General features: G+C 40.8%; 1 protein-coding gene across 2 annotated transcripts in view; it reads right to left on the reverse strand.

Annotated features, from left to right (window-relative positions):
* Nucleotides 1-18,005, reverse strand: part of ARHGEF28 (Rho guanine nucleotide exchange factor 28) — a 100,380-nt gene extending 82,375 nt beyond the window's left edge. For both annotated transcript variants that reach the window (XM_074856354.1, XM_074856353.1), the window contains exons 1-4: nucleotides 17,920-18,005; nucleotides 15,772-16,062; nucleotides 4,375-4,558; nucleotides 2,964-3,144 (exon numbers count right to left, since the gene is read on the reverse strand). In XM_074856354.1, the coding sequence (XP_074712455.1) occupies nucleotides 2,964-3,144; nucleotides 4,375-4,558; nucleotides 15,772-16,062; nucleotides 17,920-17,968 (705 nt within the window). In that variant the 5' untranslated portion in view covers nucleotides 17,969-18,005. The remainder of the gene's footprint in view (nucleotides 1-2,963; nucleotides 3,145-4,374; nucleotides 4,559-15,771; nucleotides 16,063-17,919) is intronic.
* Nucleotides 18,006-24,472: the final 6,467 nt, after the last annotated feature.

Below are 24,472 nucleotides of genomic sequence, written 5' to 3' on the forward strand. Positions count from 1 at the left end.
AGCAGGTCATCTCGGGTGCCATTAAAAGTCATATAATGGACAACCAGGGGATCAGGCCTAGTCAGCATGGGTTTATGAAAGGCAGGTCCTGCTTGACTAACCTGATCTCCTTCTACAACAGGGTGACCCGCTTATTGGATGAGGGAAAGGCTGTGCATGTTGTTTACCTTCACTTTAGTAAGGCCTTTGACACTGTTTCCTACAGCATTCTCCTGGCGAAACTGATTGCTTGTGGCTTGGATGGGCACACGCTTCACTGGGTAAAAAACTGTCTGGATGGCCGGGCCCAAAGAGTTGTGGTGAACGGAGTTAAATCCAGTTGGTGGCTGGTCACGAGTGGTGTCCCTCAGGGCTCGGTTTTGGGGCCACTCCTGTTTAACATCTTTATTGATGATCTAGACGAGGGGATCGAGTGTCCCCTCAGTAAGTTTGCAGATGACACCAGGCTGGGTCGGAGTGTTGATCTGCTAGAGGGTAGGGAGGCTCTGCAGAGAGACCTGGACAGGCTGGAGCAATGCGCTAAGGCCAGCTGTAGGAGTTTCAAATAAGGTCAAATGCCGGGTGCTGCACTTGGGCCACAACAACACCCAGCAGCGCTACAGGCTTGGGCAGGAGTGGCTGGAGAGCTGCCAGTCAGAGAGGGACCTGGGGGTGTTGATTGACAGCTGACTGAACATGAGCCAGCAGTGTGCCCAGGTGGCCAAGAAGGCCAATAGCATCCTGGCTTGTGTCAGAAATAGCGTGGCCAGCAGGGACAGGGAAGTGATCTTACCCCTGTACTCGGCACTGGTGAGGCCGCACCTCGATTCCTGTGTTCAGTTTTGGGCCCCTCACTACAAAAAGGACACTGAATTACTCAAGCATGTCCAGAGAAGGGCAACAAAGCTGGTGAAGGGTCTTGAGCACATGTCATACGAGGAGCGGCTGAGGGAACTGGGGTTGTTTATTTTGGAGAAGAGGAGGCTGAGGGGAGAACTCATCGCCCTCTACAACTACCTGAAAGGAGGTTGCAGAGAGCTGGGGATGAGTCTCTTTAACCAAGTAACAAGCCATAGGACAAGAGGGAATGGCCTCAAATTGCACCAGGGAAGGTTTAGACTAGATATTAGGAAGCATTTCTTTACAGAAGGGGTTGTTAGGCGTTGGAATGGGCTGCCCAGGGAGGTGGTGGAGTCCCCATCCCTGGAGGTGTTTAAGAGTTGGGTTGACATAGCGCTTAGGGATATGGTGTAGTTGGGAACCGTCAATGTTAGGTTAATGGTTGGACTGGATGATCTTCAAGGTCTTTTCCAACCTAGACGATTCTGTGATTCTGTGATTTATGCAGTCTCAAGATATAAGAGACTACATGTACAGTCTTAGTCTGCTGTAGATGAGATGAATACTCCAGTACAGCATAAATTCCACCTTTATTTTTAAAAGACTATGTATCATGAAAACTCTAATGCCCACCTTATGCTTTGGATCCAACTAAGGGCTGCAAGTCCTTGTTTGCAACAGAAAGAAAATTCATTTTAATGTACCTTTTGGACATAATACATAGCCTAAACATGACAGTTTGATCATCCCCCCACATACACTTCAGGATGATATCTGGTGTATAGAAAATTAACTAAGCCATGTGATCTTCCCAATTATTCTGGCTAATTTCTGCCTTATTAGAAGTAGTGCAACACTGATGCTGGGTGGGAGGGAATAGGGTCCCCACAATGGAGGATCTAGACTGTTGCAACTAGAAGAATGGCAAAAGGGAAACCCACAAGTGAAAGGTAACAGGCTTTTTCTTGAAAATACCAAGTGCAGAATTCTGCAGCCTTTAAGTCTTTGTCTCGAAGAGCTATGCAAACATCTAACATACCACACTTTCTTTTTCCATTTCAAAGACTGAAAGAAGAACAAGGATTTGATGAGTGCCAGAAAAAGCCAATAATATCAATAACAATACATTCTTCACTACAGTCTTGGTTTTGCTATTCGATTTACTATTGTTTCCATGGAAAAGCCACACACAAACTGTAGGTATTCTGCAAGCTACAAACACAGAATAACTTCTTTGTATTGGAACAAATCAAAATCTTGGCAGTGCAGTTACACAAGATTATACATATGGACTATACAATACATCACACCTTAAGTTTTTGTGTTAAACACATGTGGTTCATTTTAACTTAGAATGTCTAAGTTTAAAAAAAAATGCAGAATGCAATAAATCAGGACACAAATAAGGAAACTTGAAGTTAAGCATAGAAAAGCAAAGACGAATTTTAAGACCAAAAAAAAAGAAAAGCCTATTTTTAATGTGCTTTTAGTTCCCTAGTTTTACATAGTCATGCAGTCTCAATCTAAAAACACACTGAGCACCTGCATTGCTATTAAAAACCCTGTGATTTCAAGTGTTCTCTTCCTCACTTTACTGAAATTGAGAGATGTCCTGAAGATCACAGCAGTGCTCCAGACACCTTACACCAAAATAAGACCCACTACACCAAAACTAAACTCTATAGCAAAAGTCTGTACTCTGTTTTTCTGCTGTAAATAGTAGACTGGGGCTGACTCTTAATAAAGCCTCCCAGGCATTACACTACTAGACAAACGAATGGAACTAAATTAAATATTTCAAAGTACCAACGTGAATACAATAACAATGCAATTAAACACACAGAGATTTCAGGAAAAGATATTCACTGTGGAGTCCACAATGATTCAAAACCAACTTCGGAAGTAAAGGAGGCTTTGATAAAGTTCTCAACATCTCTTATCCTCCAGCTTCACATGTACAATGGGCTACACTTACACAAAGCAGAAGCCCACAACAGTAATCCTACAATTACACTGGCCATTAGTGACACAGGCAGCTTAAACTAAAAGCCTACTCAAGAAAAACAAATCCAGCCTGAAGAGTCTATAGCTGAAAATTACTGAAGAAAATCTGTGACAATGTCCTGAGCTAGATAGGCACCTACCTGGTAAAGAAGAGGTCTGTCCCAGAAGTATTTTCTGAAAAGCTTTATGTCTGACTCCAGCAAGTGCTGTGCAGTGTGGCTGAATGTCAGCGTCAGAGCTCCTGATGAATGAACAAACTGCACGCAAGCACCCTCGCTGATCTCCACTCTTGATATGTCCAGTGGGTGACTGCCCTGGAAACTGGAACGACATGCTCTTTAACTAGATGCTCTGTGCACAGGTAGAATGAAAGCACTCAGTAAGCTTCCTGCTCGCCTTCGGCACGGCCCACTGGGATCCCAACACACCCACTACAAAAACTGGAAGCAGAAAATCTGAGACATCCACCAAAAATACAGCTGGGCAAACACTTACCAATGACTCCATTCACGCCTAAGAACATGGAGCTACTTCTAATCATCAGCAGGGAAAAAACAATGTCAGCTCTAGATAGTTACTAGTAAAATAAGACAGAAAGAGCAAACCATGACAACATCTGTTTCTCCTTACTGCTGTAAATCAGCAATGGTACCTTTTCCTGTTCAAGCTGCCACTTATATCGGTAGGATGCCACTGGCAGCTAGCAGGTGTGTTATATCACAACAGTGAAAACCAGAAACTGTCTCAAGGGAATACAGCATTGTTTGGATGTTACAAACGAGTATCAGTGTTGTAAGTATCCTTTTTTCAAACTGAAATACAGATAAGTCTCAGAGAAACTATATGCTGCATGGAGCTAGAACCGAAAGTGCCACATACGGAAATAATAATGTAACCCAATTAATGTGTATTACTATTTGCAAGGTAAAGCCAACAGTGAGAAGGGGTGTCTGATGCTGAACATTTGGTACCCCAAGACACAGAAACATGTGCACCACGCAGATCCTCAGCTCTGTACAGAGGAAACTCCAGACAGCTGAAACATGCCAGAAAGAAATTTGTCCTTTAAGTCATTTGTCAGTGTGGCAGCTCTCCAGCAAAATAGTCATGGCTGCAGCACTGACTTTGCTGCTGACCCTCCCTTATTGATTCAAACCTGAGCTTTACAGAGGTCACAAAGTCTCCTGAGGTTTTGTGGAAGTCAGATCCTATGGTTCTGTTTCTATGTAAATATTTCTCTATATATATTTTAAGGGATGTATTTACTTGCTGGATTCAGCTGTGATAGTGCTAGGAGAGGTACTTTACGGTGCAGGTGGTCCTCTGTCACTTAACTGACTATTAATTGATTTGCAAATGTAATGAAGGACACAAATCATAAACTTCTTTTAACTGTAAATACAAGTTTTCCACTTAAAATGGTAATAATGGCAAAAAAAGTGACAGAAACCAACACAAAATAGGCAACTCTTTTGAGAAAAACAACAGTACTCCTCACATCCCTTAACTGATAGGCATTTTTCAGAGGAAGCAGCAAACAGTTCTGCTCACCTGGCAAAGACATCAACAAGTTTGGAGTGCCCATTTTGTAAAGCCAAATCTAATGGTGTTGCTCCATCCTCATTAGGTAATGCTAATGCTGATGACCCTCCAGGCTGGGCTGCTAAGAACTGGGAAAGCTTAACCAAGCCCAATTTCATCACAAGGTGGAGGAGAGTTTCTTTATGTTTAAGCTCTGAAGAAACACAGCAAACAAACAAAATAATCAGTAACAAAACCCAGCATTTTATTTGCTAGGAAGCATCAAAAGAAACTTGTTATCATCTGCAGAAATATCACAGCTCAGGTTCAGACCTACAAAAGTATTTTGGCAGAATCCGACTTTCACTGAAATCAACAGTTAGGATACTTAATCGCATCTGTGGAGCTATACTAGGATACCCAAATACCATTTAATTTCAGCAAACAGTTTGAATTAGATAATCTCAGTATTTCTCTCTTTCTCTGTATATTGTATAGCATTCAGCATAAGAGATGCTCCAGTATACTGCAGAAGATAATTAAGAGGTAATTTTCCAGCTGCTTTGCATTGCATTAGCAACACAAAACATCTGGCAGCATGTCAAATATCTCAATTTAAAAAAAAAAAAAAAAAAAAGAGAAAGAAAAAGAAGGGTGTGATTTTTCAAGGCAGGCTGCTTATCAGCACAGTAAGAGAGCCTTAACAGCACAGTGAGCCATAAGCTAACACACATGTGGGTAAAATATATAGGATAATTCTTGTGTCTCTCTTTTCAGAAAGGTGACCTCACCTGTTAATACTTCCTCTCCACTTTTTAGCACATCATAAAGCTCAATGGGATTAAGTTTAAAATAAAAGAGGACACAAGGATGATTTAGTCACTAGATGCCAATAAATAAAATTAAGCTCAAGTGCCACTCAACCTGCTCCTTACACTGGTATTTTGGTATGAAGTTAAATATAAGGGTACTTGCACAGGGTCAAGTATTTAAGGGCCGTTACTCTACAGCTCTCAGAACAACTGGCTGAAATCTATTAGGTTTCCAGTGATTTATGAAATTCCATTGAAATTTACTGAGCTGATTCAACTGACTTTTTCCTCCCTATTACTCAACCAGTTCAGAATACGTTATTGAAAATTATACGATCCAGTGGCAAAGGAAATGTGAGGCTTCTGAAGCATATTAGTACGTGCACACATTTATGTAAATAATACAGCTAAAATCAACAGCAAATTGCTGTCAAATTTCCTCTCTGCATCAATATTTACAAGATAAAACTGTGTGATGGAAAGCAATCCCCCAGCAGGGAGAGCAGTTATGTAGACATAAAGCTAATGAACATGTTTTTCAGAAATACTTTAGCAAAGGTATCATGTAGTTACACACAAATACAGTGGCTCATGGCTGACTCTTACTCAGTTTAAGTAGTCCCTCTGAAAGTGTCAGGAATATTTATTTTATAGAATCATCAAAAAAAACCCCTTTGAACAGTTCTCAAGAGGTCTCTAGTCCACTCCTTGCCTTAAGGCAGAATCAGCTCAACCTAAATCGCTCCTGACAGATGTTTGTCTCATCTGTTCTAAAAACCTTTCAACGACAAGAGGTTTTCATACTTTTACCCTCACAGTTACGAAGATTTGAAATGCCTAACCTAGCTCACCCTTTCTCAGTATAAACCTGCTGCTTCGTGTCCCATCTAAAATGGGCATGAAAAATACTCCTTTCGCTCGCAGCTTCCTTTTACATAATTCAAGGCTACTGTCAAGTGTCAGCTGAGTACATCCTCTCTGGACACTTTAACAGGAAAGTTGCCTTTTGGAATGTCCTCTCAGAGCCGGGGGCCAAAATTATTAGCCTCCTTTGAAAATGTTGGACTTGAAGTGTTACAATATTTAAAAAAACTTTATCTTTCCATCTCATAAAACCAGAATGGCAAGGAACCTAAGGAACTTGCTCTACCGCTCCAAAGGGAGAAACAATGGGATCTCCACTGGTGATCAGTTTTTGCTCTGAATATTTGGTAGTAACCCATCCAGACTTTTTACCTTTCTGTTTCAAGTGGAATCAAAACTTTCAGATGGAGTCAAATCACAGAAAACCATGTCAAGCTTCCTTCAAGATATGAAATAAATTCCAAACATCAGAGTAAAAGGGAGCTTCAGGACACAGACTCTAGCACCGCAACAGCCAGCAAACCTCTATGTAGCATCTGAAACCTTTATTTCACTGCAGTTCTATCAGAAGCGGACACATTAACAAGATGCAGAGGGGATTCATTAAACCAGAATATCACTAAACATATACCCATTATATACCTAAGTATTTCTAGAACACACATATAAAATGTGTCATTTATTTTTTAAAAAAATCATCTTCAAACTTCCATCTTACTTGTGGCTAGCTCACATTGATCTGGTGCACTAGCCTGCCCATGCAACACTTATTTTCTCCCCTGGTTTTGGGCAATAAAACTATTTCTCAGCATTCCCATTTCAGATTCTAGGCAAAAATGTGTCTAACTGGACACAGGATCTGCTGCAGGATTCTAGGCCACAGAACAAAGTAGGGAACTATGGGACTTCTTCCTCAAAGGTCTGCAAAATATTTCTAATTTCAGTCTTTGGAGACAATGATCATTGCTGCATTTTAGTTACCAACATTAATCATTAATGATATGAATTATAGTGTTTGCATATCTATTAAGTGAGATGGCATATATGTTTCAAAGTTTTCAAGTACATGCAACCTTTAAGTCCACTGAATCCGAATTAAGCATTTCCAGAACTGCTTTGCTAAACAGCGATATGGAACCATAGCATGGTTTGGGTTAGAAGGGACCCTTAAAGATCACCTAGTCCAACCCCCCTGCCATGGGCAGGAACATCTTTCACTAGATCAGGTTGTCCAAAGCCCCATCCAAACTGACTTTGAACAATTCAAGTAATGGGACATCCACAACTTCTCTGGGCAACCTGTTCCAATGTCCCACCACCCTCATCATAAAAAGTTTCTTCCTTATATCCAATCTAAATATATCCTCTTTTGGTTTAAAATCACTGCCCCTTGTTCTGTTGCTACAGGCCCTGGTAAAGTCTTTCTCCGTCTTTCTTACAAGCCCCCTTTACATATTGAAATGCTGCAATAATGTCTCCCCTGAGCCTTCTCTTCTCCAGGCTCATAGGAGAGGTATTCCAGCCCTCTGATCATTTTCAAGGCCCTCCTCTAGACCCACTCCAACAGGTCCATGTCCTTCTTGTGTTGGGGACACTGACTTGCAGAAAACAGACTCTACAACCCGAACAGAGTTATAAAGCAGGTATGTTTACTCCGGCGCTGGGGTGCAAGGGGATTTCTCCACAAAGCTTGCACACCCACAGCACCTTTTACCAAAAACTTATAGAGTGTGTATATACATATTCATTGATTACATAACACAAACATACATATGCATGAGTAAGGCTGGGTTAGCCCTAGAGGCTGGTGTCAGCAGTTTATGTTCTCTTTGCACCTGCGCATTGCCTCCTGGGGGGCGTCTTCGGGAGGAAGGCTCGTAGTCTTTCTCACCTTGTTTTTCCCTCGGAGCATGCGCAGATTCTCTTAGTCAATTTCTTGAACAACAAAAAATATTTTTCAGCCGGTTTACTCATCCTATCTTATTTAAGGGAACCAATGAAACTTCTACAATCCGTATATGACTATCTTTACTCATTACTGAGGCCCAACTAGTTACAGTACACCTGTTCTTCAAGGACAAAAACATGATTATTTTGCTGAACACTGCAGTTCTTGGTAGATTTTCACAGTAAACTGCTTTGTTTTGATGGACACAGTAGTCCTTGGTAAAATTCCACAGAACAGTCTGGGCAAGCAGGATTCTTAGCAATATTAAAAATACTATAAGTAATACTATAACTTGCTATAAGTAAGGAAATAAGTTGCTAAGCCGTTTTCTACAAGTAAATAAGTAAATAAGTCTTAAAACAAGTAATCATTTCTCTGTATCAACCCCAGACGTAGATGCAGTACTCCAGGTGAGGTCTCATGAGAGCAAACCCACACAGTGAGAGGCTGGCTAAAGTCAGCCCATAGGGAATATGGAGGCATGAGGATCTGACTTCAACCCACAGCTTCAAAGCCCAACCAAGCACTACTCATCAAATACTTTGGTCTGCCTGGATCTGAGACCTTCTTCTATGGAGGCACATTTAAATGTGTAGGGCTCAGGCTTCCCAAAACCCATCCAGAGATAGTGGAAATGATGGCTGATGTGTCACTTCAAAAATGGAAGACCTCAGTTCAAATTCCTCCTCAGCTAGATGGGATTTGAACCCACACACATCTTCAAACTTCCTCTGATCACTATTCTGGTGGGAGCACGCCCTGTCTCCTCTGTTACAGACTAAGTGAAAATGGGTCACGGCGCAGAAGGAAACGCAAGGGATGCAGGGCAGAAGACCAAGAAAGCAGCAGACTGACTACAGTGCAACAATCAGGTGGGAGAAGCCTCTGCTGCTTGAACACGGATGCATTTCTCATTACACTGTCATCAGATGTGAAAAATGATGCTGGGAGCCCAGGTGTCTCACTTGCTCGGAGAACGCCCTCACCAGTCAGACACAGTATGAAAATGCGTGCCGGTATCTTCGGTCTCCCTAGCTGTGTTTCTGAATAGAGATTGGTAACATCATCTGTGCCTCAATGCTATTTCTGTACTTTAGTCTCCCCCTCAAGGATTTTAGCAGACTCAAGGCTATTCCACCTGTCTGAACCCCAGCAGAGCACCACTGGATGCCAGGCACCAGCACGCCCTTGTCTGGTGTGTTTATATGTACAGTGGGAGTTCGAATTTAGATGCCCAGGGAATGCTGTGGTCCAAAACATAGCCCCTGAACAAACCTCATGTATCTTCAGGTTAAAATGTTCACTAAAAAATGAACTTTCAGAATTGCTCATTGGTCTGGAGTAGTTAAATTCTGCTGAAGTCCCACTTTAGACATCAAAGTGGGTTCTTTGGATGCTTCCAACTAGACCATTTTTTATATATATAGTGTTAATAAGCAGCCAGCACGTAAGTTCATCTAATTAAAACACATGCAAATATATCAACCAGTATTAAGCACACTAAGCATCTGATTAGATACTAACCACACCCCAACCCTCAGAGTAAAAACACAGAAACAAAAAGGCAAACTTTACTCTGAAGTCCATCCTCTGATTAAAACTTTGGCCTGGGGCTGTTGTAACACTGTAAAAAAGCCAGATAAACTTGCTGTGGGTAAGGTAAGATTATGACTCTCCCACTCAGCAAAAAGGGAGCCCTTAGGAAGCCTTCCCTAATGAGGGATAGCCTTCTCTCTGCTTTGACACTGTGGCAAATAAAGTTACTCTTCTGACGGCCAAAGCTTAAAAATGGTGCAGTATGATTATGTCTGCTACAAAGGAACTTAATTTCAAAAACAGCTAATAAACAGTAACTAATCTCTGTGGTCTTAAAACACCATCTACAATAATACCTTCTATTATCTCACCACAAATATTCTAGTAACTAATTTTTATCTGCCCAACCTAACAACCTTCCTCTAACCTTAGGCTAAATTTTTTTCTGGCTAGCTTGAATGCACATGGTAGCAGAACCACCCAGCAGCTCCACCAGCTGCTTTCACCCCTGATGTACTTCGCAACAGCACTCGCATTCCTCTGCATCCTTCACTTCTATAGACTATGTATTTGCTGGGCTACTCTCCTCTTACTACTCCCACCTGGCTTGCCCAGGAGTAAGCAGAACCTGTTGACATAAAGCAATTACTAATAGCTTCATGATACTACAATCTGAACTACAAATTGTAAAGTCAGAAGGATAAATTAAAAGGTAACATGATCCTTCAATACAAGGAAAGTATTTTTCACCATGAGGATAGTCAAACACTGGGACAGGTCACCCAGTGAGGTTACAGACTGTCAGTCCTTGGAGGTGCTCAAAACCTGACCCTGAGCAAACTGATCCAAATCTGAAGCTAGCCCTGCTTCAAGTGGAGGGCAGGACCAGGCCATCTCCAGGGATCCCTTCCATCCAAATTCTGCTGTGGTACTACTCCAGAATCAGCAATATCAAAGCAAAAAACACATGATGATTGGTAATAAACTTTTTAAATAGACCTGCCTAAAGATAAAAGATTTGCACTTAAAAAAGGTGAAGTTCTGAAACAACTGGGGTTTAGCACTTTTTCTCTTGAGAACAATTTCCAGTTTCAGTTCTTCTCTTTTACCATCTCCTCTTAATAGCTCCTCCCTGTCACAGAACAAACAGCATTTTCCCACACCTTTCACTTTCTTTTCCCCTTCCCTTGAGGAAGATTTCAAATGTGGCAAAATGGGGGGGAAAAAAACAACCAAAGAAAAAACATTACAAAAAGAAAAACATCAAGAAATAAGAAAGAAAACATGCTGTGAAAAAACAACATAATTAATTCAACTGCATTCAGTGGCAAACAGGAAGAAAATAAGGAAAAAAAATGAAAACACAAGGCTTCTTTAACATATTCATATTTAAATGGTACAAAATACCATTTTCCATTAAGACACAAACCCAACAATTCATACTAGGTCAGCTATTGCAAGACAGGTGGTGCTGTAAAAGATACACACTATCAGGACATTGTTTTGCATCGGATCCCAATTCTCCAGCCAAAACACTCTGAGTTACACTGAGCTGAGCCAAACAGAGTCTGGTTTAAACATTAAATAAATCCTTTTGTTCTTTCTTGCACCTGAATCCCTTCCTATGTCCAAAATAATAAACTAAAAACAAATATTTCTCTCTGACAGAAATGACTAAACCTTTTCTGGGCTATGAATCTCATTCATTTCCTGGAAGGAGACTAAAAACCTCAAGACTTGTGACTTGAAAAGCAGGGGGAGACATCAAAATTCACTGACAAATTCCAGTTTTTCCTGGCTTCATACTTTTATGCATTACTGTTCAGTTTCTCACTTTTCTGTTAGGTATGAGATTGTTCATAAAGCAGTCTTCAGTGCACCCCACTGCTGCAAAAACACACACAAGCAATTTTGTGAATAGTGGCCACAATGCACAAAGTCAGGTAGGTGGTATCTGAGAGCAGGGCTGCAGTGACATCTCCCCTTTCCCCTTAACAAATATCTGGAACATCCCCCTTTTCTTTAGTTAGTTCTCCTATTCATCATACCTTTACCAGGTAAGCCCCTAAACTGTCTGACCAAAACAATATTACCTCTCCTCACAAATCTCAGCACACCTAGAAACATTTATCTGCTGTTACCAGTGTTTTCCTAATTCCATAAAGGAGAACAGGCACTTTGTCCCCCTCTCCCCTCCCTTCTGCAGGGAAAAAGAAATCTAAAGCTCCAACTGAAGAAAAGACACAGAATTTTCTTTAATTTAGATCAAATATATGACATGTATCAGCCAGGTTTGAACTGGTGCAGCTTAGCAGGAAAATGTTTAACACCAAGTGGAAACAGTAACAGGATTTACAAAGGGCAGGGAGAGGACAATAAAGTAAAAAATGCCACAGAAAATGGAAGTGTTCCCCAAACGTAGACTGTAGAGCAGCAAAGTTCAGTGCTTCAGTTCACTCCACAAGACCTATTCCTAGAAAACAATTATGAAGCATTTATGAAATAAAATGGAAATTCTCCTTCTTCATGAAAGGGAATTAAAACAAGTATAGACACTGTTCCTTACTCTACAATCCACAGCTAATTTTTATAATTCAGGCTATAATTTTACTCCTTCTATTAATAGCCTTAAACCTAAAAGAGCACTCTTCTTCTTGAAAATAACTGTAAATAGGGGCAAAGCCAGCAGCAACTGCTCTTGTTTGATTACCAGCACAGTTAAGTCACCCAGACAACCTGAACGCACCCTCCCAGCAATGCCCTTAAAAAAAACAGAAACTGAGATGCTCTCAGCCTCCTTTATGTAAGGCAGACTCCTTTGCAAGGTCCACACTCCTGTTCTTCCACTCCCCCTCCAACAACCAAGGGACATAAGTCTGAGTGTGTTAAGGACAAAAAAGTTGCAATGAAGACATTGAACCTATGTTTGATGATCCTTGGGTGCTGCCAATCCTAAAAGACCTCCCTAATCTGATGGTACTAAGAGAAGAAAGTGGAAGCACTTTTCTCATCCAGATTAAACCACTCAATCTTTCTTCTTTTATTGTGGTAAACTAAAAAACTGTGGGAAGATTCTCTTTTTTGTTTTAGCAGCTCTAACAAGTTATTTGGCTTAATATTTAATATTGATTATCTCCACAAACTGAATAAGCCAATTTTCGGAAGGAAAATATCCTTTATGAAGGTGCAATCAACAAGAAAATCAGCTTCTCCCTCACCCTCCTCCCTACCACTCCTTCCCCTTTCTTCAAACCAACCAACAAATTTCTAAGCATAGCACCTCTGTTGGGACCCCAGTTTCCTCTAGCAGCAAACTGCTTGTGGTCCAGGTGATTTCAGCATCTGACCAGTTTGTGTGAGTGAGCAACTCCTGACATGGTTGTCACACAGGCACTTATTACAAGTGAGGATTACAGAAAGGTTCATGCTTTCTTCTTTCTTTTGTTGAACTTAAATAATGTGGCTAACAAGTCCTGACCTGTGCAACTGCACTAAATTCCTGAATTATTTGCAATGCTCCCTAGACAATCCAGGCTCTCTCTTTATCCAATCCTTTTTATACCTTATAAAGGGAATACAAACACTTTTTTCCAAATACCAAAACCCCTATGAATAAATTATTCTTCTATCTTTCCATCAACCCATATGCCTCTAAATCCTCATAAAAATGACTAAGGTCCAAAAACACCAGCTGGTGCAATAATTTTCTCCAGCAACGTGTCACTCAAAAGTAATTTTCTTCCAATAAAAATAGTCCAGCAGCTCTGAAAACTGACAGATCTCACAAGCATGAGGTCCTAACTAGTGATGGATGATAGCACCCACGTCTTTCACAACAACGATACTAAAAAAAACATCCTGACACTGCCAAGTGTCAAGACACCATCAGACCTTTGGGGCAAAGAATTTCAGGGACAGCAGGCAGGGAAAGAAGGTCTCTTCCTCTTTCTAAATCCTCATAAATTCCGTTTCTCATCCATTTTGATCTTTTGGAGCGTGGGGAAGAAATGGAGTGCTGGGACAACACTTAATCACCTCATGGTGGAAGGCAAAGAACCTTCTCCTTCTCTCACTTGTGCTGAGATCTGAATCCTTCCTGCCTCAGTTCATCCCCTTTTTCCTCCTTCTCCTTCCCCTGCACACACATAGCTCCCTCAGCCACATGCAACCCTCAGCTGTGCTTTGCCTCTTGGCTTTGGGGACAACAGCATGAGGAAGCAACATGAGTCAGTGCTTCTCAGAGTCAGGTGAAAGGAGAATATGGCTGTAAGAACAATTAGAACTATACTTTCAAGAAGGAGAGAGAGGATACAGGAGCCAAAGAAAACTGCTTAAGAGGATACCAAAATAGATGTCAGGCCCAGCCCAAGCCCAGACCTCAGAGAGAAACAAAGAGTATGACTGATCTCCCCTGGCTGAAGGAGAAGCTGTCTGGAAAGCTTTCAGGAGCCCTCCACTCAACAAGAGTGGCCAGTAAGCACTGCCCAGGCAAGACTGCACTGAGAGCTCCTCACTGTGCATAAGCATCACTACCAGGCCTCAGGAACTTGGATCAGGTTTTGCTTTATTCAGACACAAGGGGAAAGATCCCAGCTTCATTTAAGAGCAATGACTGGGTACAAAGGGAGATGTCACCTTTTCAGTGCAACAGTGCCCATGAGGCAACCACTAATGCAGCATGCTCAAGACATGCTCATCTAACATTTCAAATGTTCACAGAGACTTTGCATAGTGACTGGAGCATACACCCCTGCTTTTCCACTGTATTCAAATTTTGTTTATATATAGTATTTAAATCTGAAAAGTGAACAAAGTATGAAAAAGACACAGAAACAAAAAATCACAAGTCCTATAAAAGTCTCATGAGGGCAACATACTCTTTTCCATATAAATGTTCCAGTACACCTGAAAATTAACAATTAGCATAACTAGAAATGAAATAATTTTGCCATGGATAGCAGCTGGCTGGTATCCTGCTGATGATTCTAGGTTGGGCTTCAAGTGGTTTTCATGAAAAGCTTAGCCAAGTCTGTGGTCAAAACTACAACTGATTTCTTCAGGCTTTGAATGAAGGTCTTCATTGCTCTTCCAAGATCCAACAGCCATGCCAGCAGTTGAGTAATGTGAACAAATATTTACTACACATCGAAATGAAACAAGTAACAATTTTTTTTTCTCTCTCCTGTCTAGCCAGTATTTGAATGAGTCTTGCTATTTGCTTTTATATCTCTTGAAAGAGATGTTTACAGCAGACAGACACAAACCAACCTTCTCCTGAGGAAGGCAGTAGCAGATTTCAAGCTATCTGTCATTAAGAATTAGAAAGATTTAAGACAGGAAAAATGCTCTCACCCAAAAAAACGGGCTAAGTGCTGTGTTTTTACTTTGCAAAAGCTTACATGAATCTCTCTTTCAGTTTGGCTCATATGGAAACTGCCTGTCCTCCAATTTTTAGCAATTTAAAGTACTAAAAGCAAAACAGCCAAAAGTACCAAATTTTCAATGAAAAACATGTGAAGCCATGAAGTTTAACACTGTTTCCAACCTCAGCTATAAATCAGCTGGGTCTGCAAATAAAATTATACTCTTCAGCAAAACCTAACTACAGTTTTCTGTTTGCAATGAAACCTGAAACCGGGAAAATTTCACCTAAATTTGTTACAAAATTTTTCAATAGCATACCCTAATGTAAGTAGTTTCCTGTATATTTTCATCCCACTTCCTCTACAATTAAAAAAAAAACCCTACAAAACTTCTTTAATGATCTTCTCCCCAAGGAATGACCATAGTCATAAATAAAGCATAAACACAGACAGAACCGTGATAAAAATTATGTTTACTCTGTACATCAGAACGCCTACAGTAACACATTCTTCTGGTTTATGACTGTCTCTTTTTTGTCTGCGTAATTAAAATATCTCACTTGGTTGGAACCATGGTGGCAAAGCTTCACTGCCACAATTCTTGTGGTTTTTAAACAGACAGTTCTTTAATCTTACAAAGGCAGAATCTATAAATAAAGAACTGCATTCACAGTGAGTCAAGGCATAAAAAGCTTCTGGAGAGACTGAGTTACAATAACCATTATTATCCTTTTAAAACCTCTGGGCATAAACCAAACCCCTCTCATACTTGAACAATTTTTCATCTTAACCACAAAACAAAGTATACGAGTTGAGAACCTGGATAAAAGGTGAGATACTCTGCTCTGAACTGTGCACCAAACCACTGTTAAAAGCTTTCCAACTTAAAATAAAACCTTACCACCTTTTGAGCAGCTTCCAAGGATGTTCCAGGTTGATGGCAATTCTTCATGAGCAATGGCCATCATCAAATCATTATCCAGGGACTGCAGATCTTTTATCCTTAGCCCAAACTTATCCAGCAACATCTTGTGAGTAGCGGCAGTGACACATTCTGCATGATTGACCAGAAAGCGAGACAACTTGCAAGATAGATTCTCTCTGTAAGTGACAGGGCAGCTGCCAAGGACCACAGGTGAGTATCCCTTTGTGTACATTAACACAGAGACCGAAACTGCTTCTTGGCATCCATGGCCTGCAATTATAATATAAATTAATTACTAACATTACCTATGTTCAGAAAATACATTAGTTTTTCCTCATTTCCCCCTGCCTCTAAGAGCTGTGACTTCTCATCCAGAACTATTTTATTCTTCCCTCTAATTACACCTATTTGTAGGGCATCCACCAACCATCTCTGCTGATGAACTTGGATTCCACTAGACTGTGAACTGTCAATCCTCCCAATTACACTGACATAATTAATTCTAGAGCCAGTCTTTTCAGGTGAAGATTCTTTAACCACAACAGGAAGAAGAGGTAACCACATCAGGATGAAATCTCACAAATCAAAAGCCTGAAGGTTCTTGGATAAGAATTAAGAAAAATGAGACACTCATTAAAAAAGTGGCAGAGTGGGCTGCAACATGAACTCTGAGTAATATATCAACTTATTAACACCCATTTTGTACCTACCCCATATCTCCATATAGGCCAAAACCAGAAGCTGTTAGCTAATACATGCTTTGTGCTTTTGGCAGACAATTAAATGCTGTATCAACTCTAACTTACCGCTGGGACCCTCAAAGTCCAAGGAACTTTTTCTCTCGAACCTCTTAAGCACCTCGTGCATTCCTCCTCCCCCTTTGCCATCTAAGCGAGGGTGGATGTCATACATCTGAAAGAGGTGCAAGCTGTACCTCTCACTGGAGAGCTAACCATGACATACTATGGGTGCAAATCTAAATTTTCCAAAATACCCCATATTAACTACAAGTATATATGCAATGTAGTAAGTGCAAAAGAAAGCATGTACTTACCACATCTGTAGTTGTTTTTTAAAGTGCTCTGTGTTCCCTTATGTTTAATTTGGCCACTACAAAACAACACTAACATCAGCAGGGCTATATTTTAACATCACACTTTATTTTCAGCTGTTCATGGCTTCTGTTGGGAACAGGCAGAGGATTAAGTGTTGCCTGTAGCCTCTTGTTTTTATTCCTAACCCAGAACCAACCATTTAACAGTGTCATTTCAAGCCTCTTCAAAAAAAAAAAAAAAAAGACTTTGCAATCCTGAAATAAGTCTAACATTGCATCTTCCCCAGTTGTAATCCATGACAATCATTTACCGTTTATAGGATCAGAGGAGCCACCATGTAACAGCAGTGAACTTTCCCTTTTTATACTCAGCAGTTATTTTCAGGCTCTAAATGCCCTTTAGAAAACAAGAACAAATAACAAGCTGATCCTATTGCACAGGTACAGCATGTCTATAGCCACCTACTCACACCAACAAAAAGGTCACAAAGCACACTATAAAGGTGACAATCAGGGTTTATGTTACATACATGAGGGGAACAATGCCAAGGCAGAGCACCAGCTGTAGCAACACAAAGCCCCCCTGTTTGCAGCAAGGCACCCCTGGAACAGTTTTCCCGACATGTCTCCACTCTGTACAGCTCCAGCAGAGCTCCAAGCATTGCACACCTCCACCATAAGAGCCTTGCAAGCTGGGCTCAGAGGCTCAGACAAAAACATGACTTCTGCAGGTGTTAGGATGCCCAGAGGCAAACAGTTGTGGCACACAATTAATTCATTTTAAAATGATGCCATCCCTGAAGACTGCACTTCAAGTGCACACCCAACTATGCAAGACCAGTAACACTGTCTATGCCTGATACTGTGCTGATGTGCATTGTTATGAAAGGCAGGATCACCTATGGTCAGTCAAACTCAGCCTGGACCCTAAAGACCATCTTTCAATTCCCGCATTTCCTCCATTACATAGCCATATAACAGAGTTATACCAAATCACCCAGTTGTGCCCAGCTTTGCAATGGGGGTGGGGTATAGCAAAGAGATTAAAAATGTAAACAGGAGCTAACACTCACCTGGAACAACGGACCGAAGAGCATTGTCACTAACTCGCTCAGCAAACATTATGTGCCTCTTCAGGGATCCATCATAAACAAAATAAAACTCAGCATCTTCCGGGAGGTAAATCTCCTTGTCAAATTTTGCATGTATAGTCACCTGTCCCTGAAAAATTAAAGAAGTTTCAGAAATATGCAGTAAATTTCTCATCTCCAACAAACCCATTGATATATACTTCAGATGCAAGTTTATTATAACCTTTTCAACTCTGCTATAGAGATGCTGTGATCCAATGACAAATCTGCAGTTTTCTAGTTCCACTTAGAAAATCACATTGGTCTTATGCCTGCACAAAGAAAGGCGATTTTTAAAACTACCTTTTAAACAATGCCTTTCAGCTAATTCCTTTCATTCTGACCCCCACAAATATAATTGACTTTTTATTTAAAATGCATCAGAACGAGTCAGTGAACCCGAGTATTTTGCTATTTACAAAAGCACACATTGTGTTAAAAAAAATTAAAAATTCAGAAGTGCTTGACAATGATCTTAGACTCAGTTTACAAAACAAAAGCACTGATGTAATTCTATAACTGACTATGCTGGTTTCAAAGAATACTGGTTCCCAGATATCTGTCCATGGGTTTCTTTATAGTAAATAGAAAGAAACGAGCCAAGAAAAATCTGTCATACAATAGCTTCAAAAAAGAACAGGAAAGGGATCTGAGAAGCAGCAAACAATAACAAATGTCTGACATGTCTGAGGGAGGAAATTTAGATGAAGTTGCTTTTCCTCAAAGAGGACAGTGTGCTCCACCACGGTCCCTGGCTGCCACAGTTGTTGTAAATAAGACAGAATTGCCCCAACATCTGGCAGAAATGGTGTTTTCTGGAAAACACACTGCAGAAGAATATGTCAGACATTCACACTTCCAAACGTTGCCTGCCTTGCCTCTACTCAAAACAGTTACGACAGCACTGACTCCACTGGCTCCACAAACAAGTCTGGTAAAAACCTGCACCAAAGCACGACACGGTCGCACAGGAACTTCCATGGTTGAAAACCACAGTTACGCCCCTGACCATCCTGACAAGCATCTGGCTTCTTTCTCTGTTCATTATATGGAAAACATACACTTTACTTCAGTGAGAGTCTTGCTGCCCCCCCCAATATCACACATGCCTTCCCCAAGGACATCTTTCTCGTCACTCATAACAATGCGAATCCTGCATTTGTTTTCCTCTTTAATACAGGCCGGTCTATTGAACTAGGAGTGAACACGCAAAGGCTAGTTTCAGGCACAAAATCTTTCTTAGATAGGATTGTTCCTGTAAGGATAGATGTAAACAACATTAGGTGTCCAGTATCGAGAGAAAACATGCCTGTCATCTCCAGAAACTGATAACCAACTCTTTTTAGGAGCCTGAAGTGTTATTACAACTGCCAAGTGTTTTTTCCTATTTCTCTTTGGGGTTTGCACTGTTATACCCATAATAGCAGCAATAATAATAACAATAATAATAATCATCATCATCATCATCATTATCGTTATCATTATTAAATTATAATTATTGTCATCATTATTGTCGCTGTAGAGATGGACAAAGTGACACACACACACTCACATGGGTGAACAAGCGGCTAGTTTTTTTATTACTAAAAGCATGCATTCTTATATATTTCAGGTGCCAGAGTGTCACAATATAATTGGTCAAAAAGTTGTTTTTAACATTCTCATTGGATAACCTTTATCAGTTATCTCCCTGCTTACTGCTATCCTGCTGTGTAGTCTGCAGCTCCTTGAAAGTTATTTGCCTGAAGCAAAGCTTCCCTATCTCATGGGTACATCAGAATCTTGTCAAGGTCAAACTCCTCTTCGATCAGGTTGCTGGCAGACCAGCTGCCTTCCCCGACACATCATCATTATTATTTTATCATCCTTTTTTAAAAAAATCTTTTTATGTTAGTTGTTAATATCTCTTTTTTTTCCGTTGAGCAATACCATGGATGGCTATTCTGGGGTGATAGTGTCCTGGTTTAACCAGGATAGGGTTAAGTTTCCCCAGCAGTGGGGGGGAAGCTCTAGCCGGGTTATTCAGATACCATGCAGACATCACATCCTGGCGCTGAAGCGGGACAGTCGGTTACCGCGTGTACTGTGGGATTTGCTCTGTTCCCACTGCTGTATTGGTAGATATTTTGCTCTGTTCATTGTTATCATTGTTACTGTTATTGTTATTGTTGTTGTTTGTTGTGTTGCTATTGCACTCTTGTATTAAACCTTTCCTTATCTCAGCCCGGGGCTTTGTATTTCACTCCCTCTGTGGGGGAGGGGCAGCGGCCGCGTGGTCTCAGACCGCGGCAGGGGCTAAACCAACACAGATAGGAACAGGGTAGGTCCCTGAAGACACTCTATGGACTGCTCCAGTGAGTGTTTAGCTGACAGCAGCCTGGTACACAGGAGCACAGCAGAATTTCTTCCACACAGGCACTTCTGGCCACAACCCCCAAACCACCTCTATACTCTCTGGACACCTAAGGCTGAAGGACTACATAGCCAGCCAGATTCCACATTTTCTTTGTACTAACTACGCCAAACAAGAGAGATATTTTCTGGCAATATTTCTCCTTTCATAAGCCTACTCTTGAAACAAAAAGATCAAGCCCAAATTGTAGCCATTGGCTTATAGTGCTACTTTTTAAAAAAGGTTAATTTAGACTCAGTAAGGACAGAGGAACATCTTAAACTGATCACACTGCATAACCTACAGGCATGAGGAAAAATTTCACAAGTCCTTGTCTTATAATGGGTGAAGGAAAAAAGCAAGAGAGGAAAAGATAGAGTGTAAAGCTCGTGTGTATACAACAAAAAGCGGCTTTTTCATAACCCACTCCTTCAACCCTCCAGAAGAAGAAATTACTGATAATTTAAGCAAAGATTTTACAGAAGGAAGGCAAATTGTCAGGTAGCTTGGCCAAACGATTCATTTAGAAATTTCTACATGATCCAAAAAGAAGGTTAAACCCTGTCTTACTAGAGAGGAATCAAAGATAACAAAGACAGTAACTTTCACAGGGGAATACTAAGCTACACCTTTTTTGATTCTGGATGATTACCACACCTGGCATCAGAAACAGTTATTTCACAAAGGACAAGCTTCTATCATCATCTCCAGCACTATCCTCTTGCCATCACATCCATTCTGTCTTCAGACATTCTTATTTCATGTTGCTCAGTTCCATCACCTTCTTCCTTGCTGCCACTACCAAAACACAACAGTTTGCTGTTCAGGCCACTACAAATGCCTTTTGCTCTAGCTTCAAAGTATGTTTCTTCTTCTCACCTACTCCTCTCCAAAATACCCTTGGTGTGGTTATGTCATCTTCCCTTCTCACCACCTGAAAATCTTTTACAACTGCATCGTACTACTGCTGGAGTTCACCCCTACTCTTTCATCCCTTCCTGTCCCTCCACTGCTTTGCACAACACTTGTCCCATGCAGCCATGCCCTGTACCAGTCATGCTGCTGCCTAGCCTCGCACTGGACAACTTCTCTTCCACCACGCATCAGCCCATCTGGTCCCCTCATCCTCTCCTCTGAGCTACAGCCTTCACCCTGGCTTCTGATCTACACATGGCAGAGCCTATCTTAGCCTGTGTTTGGGAAGACATACTTAGTCTACTTTAGAGACACATTAATACCAACCCCCATGGTAGCTTTGATCTTTATAAGGTAAGATATGCTAGCCACCCTTTGGAAAAAACATGAAAGAAATAAAATAATTTGTACACCATGGCTGTTCAAAATGTATCTAATACTACATTTAAACCTGAATACTTAGGCATCTCTTCCTTCAGCACAGTCTTCCCTTAATTCAGAATTACATCTATTTAATGTCAGATTTGAACATAAGCAATAGTTTCAATAAAAGTGTTAGGGATCTATACGCTGCTAAAGAAACTGAGTTCATAGGACAAAGTGAAACCAGAAAGAAGAATTTCATACTGTTTGGTAAACTCCTTTCCTACAATTGCAAAATCTTTTTTTTTTTTTAATTTTAATATAGTTATTGTGTAGTTAATCTAATTATAGACAATACGCTACATATATAGCATACATATAATCTACATCCTTATATATGTATATGCACTAATAAAAAAAAGATGCTGGAATGCAGCTAGACAAAATCACAAACAGATGTGACTCTGATGGAGTTGGCTGCACCCACAATCCATTTGCACTGCTGGCACAAATGTGTTTATTTGGCAGACCAGTCTTTCTCACTCTTATGACCACTTGCACTTCTCTTGAAACATTGCTGGCAGAGGCTCACTTATTACACACATAACAGCAAAAATACCACTGAACTCACAGGATGCTTTTATTGTCACCAAGAGAGGTGTCCCCATGCATGCCTATGCACACATCTAGGGTGCTTTCCCATTCCTTTTCACAGCTGTGAAGCAAGCTGCAGTGAGACAGCACTGTAATTAGCATGGTGTTCATTTCCTTTGTGTGAGCCAACTTTGTTACCAGAACTATTTAATTTTTTTTTCTTCAAAGATCACCTGCAGTCCATTCTAGAAAACTCCTAGGTAGAAAAATAGTTGGAGAAAGTAATGCATGTTGTGAGCCTCCTCTAGACTTTGCAGCTGGAAAAGGCAGAAGGATTCATCCAGCTCCCCAGCCCAGACCAAAATGCAGCCTTTCAGGGTAGAGAATGAGGAAGAGGAGATGAGGGAAAAGTCCGCCAGTTTATTTAGTTCTTTGCCGAGTTCTTCGCCCTCTGGGTTTGGATGTATGACCCTTCCTTTAGTTGCATTTAAATGAACATCACTCAAGGGCATTGACTTTACCCTGCTATCAGCTCTGCACACAGCCAATTCACCATTTTATTGAGAACTGTCAATCTTACTAACAACTGCACATTTCTTCCACAACTTTGATCAACATACTGAGGAGCTTTGGGCCAAAAACTTCTCCTAAGGATGATACACCCCAGCATTTGTCACATGAAGGTCTGGGGAAGAGACTGATCCAGAGAACTTTATTAGAAGGAAAAAAACCAAACACCTTAGGGTGTCCCAGACCATATACAAAGTGTTGAAAAATACATACACTGTAAATAAACCAAAATTTCAGTGCCACAATTACTTTGGTCAAACATGGGAACAGGCTTCCTAGAAAGGTGGTCGATGTCACAAGCCTGTCAGTGTTTAAGAAGCTTTTGGACAATGGCGTTAACAACTCACTTTAACTTCTGGTCAGCCCCGAGTTGATCAGGCAGTTGGACTAGATGATGGCTGTAGGTCGTGTCAAACTGAAACAGTCTATTCTATTCTATTCTATTCTATTCTATTCTATTCTATTCTATTCTATTTATATTTATATTCTCTATATTCTATTCTACTTTGGATTATTATGTTTTGTAGCGATTGTTAAAGCTCAGTATTAGAAAAGTACAACAGAGCTTCAGAAATGTGCACGAACTTGACCTCTATCAGCTTCTTTGCACACACAAAATAAGCTCACCCAGGCAGAAACCCAGAAGTCATACATTAGCCCTTTAAGAAAAGGGCTTATTTTATTATCTTAAATCTGAGGGATAATTTATATGTTTCCATTATACCCATACTCTGTGGAGGCATTTATTTCCTGGTTCCCTCAAGGAGCAAGCAGCCCAGGGAACAGGTTGCAGCAGGAACTACCCTAACAGATCTTTCCTCTGCAGACAAATAAACTTGGAAAGTGACAGAAGTGGGAGCAATTCCAGCTCCATCCTCCTCCTCCTTTCCTAGCAAGGAACACAGAAAGGATGGAAGTGGGCTGGATCTTGCAATGAGAGTCAGTAATATATTCCTCCACCAAAGCAATGACTTTCTGCTTCACAAAGCTTCACAGAGGTTTTTGGGAGATGCCACCTCTTTTGTAACAGAGCTTCTTGGCAGAGCCTGAGTGCTCAACCCAGGCTCTAGATTACTGTATCCACTAGACTATTACACTAATTAAATAGTGTAGGTAAAAAACAGTGAAACACTTGTCCAGTAGTTCCATGAGAAATTCATACTCACAGAAAACATTCATTCAACACCACTCTCACTTCTCCACTGCTTCCTATCCCATACTGCAAGGCACGACCAAAGCACCTTCACAAAAAACCTTTGACACTGACCTATCTCTAAAGCATGAAAAGATTCAAATTACAGTTAGCAGCATTTAAAAGTAGATAATCAAGACCTAAATCACATGTCAGTACAAAAGAGCAAAACCAACAGAAATAAACTACGATATATGCACTACCTGAAATGGAGACACTGCTCCTACAGAACGATGTTTGTTCTGAGCTCATTCCAGACCCTGAAGCTGGAAACACAGCCCATATGGCATACTACTTCTGCATTTCTAAATATAGAACCAATTTAGAGGATAAGAACACTTATTCTCTAGGCACCAAAACTCAGACCACATAAGTCACACAAGTGCCTCATCTTTGGAAAACTGGCCAAGTGGACTGAATATGGGCGGCTGTGAGAGTGTGGACCCAGAGGACTTTGCTGAGCCAGATTC

The sequence above is a fragment of the Strix uralensis genome, chromosome Z, assembly GCF_047716275.1.
Source record: "Strix uralensis isolate ZFMK-TIS-50842 chromosome Z, bStrUra1, whole genome shotgun sequence".
NCBI lineage: Eukaryota > Metazoa > Chordata > Aves > Strigiformes > Strigidae > Strix > Strix uralensis.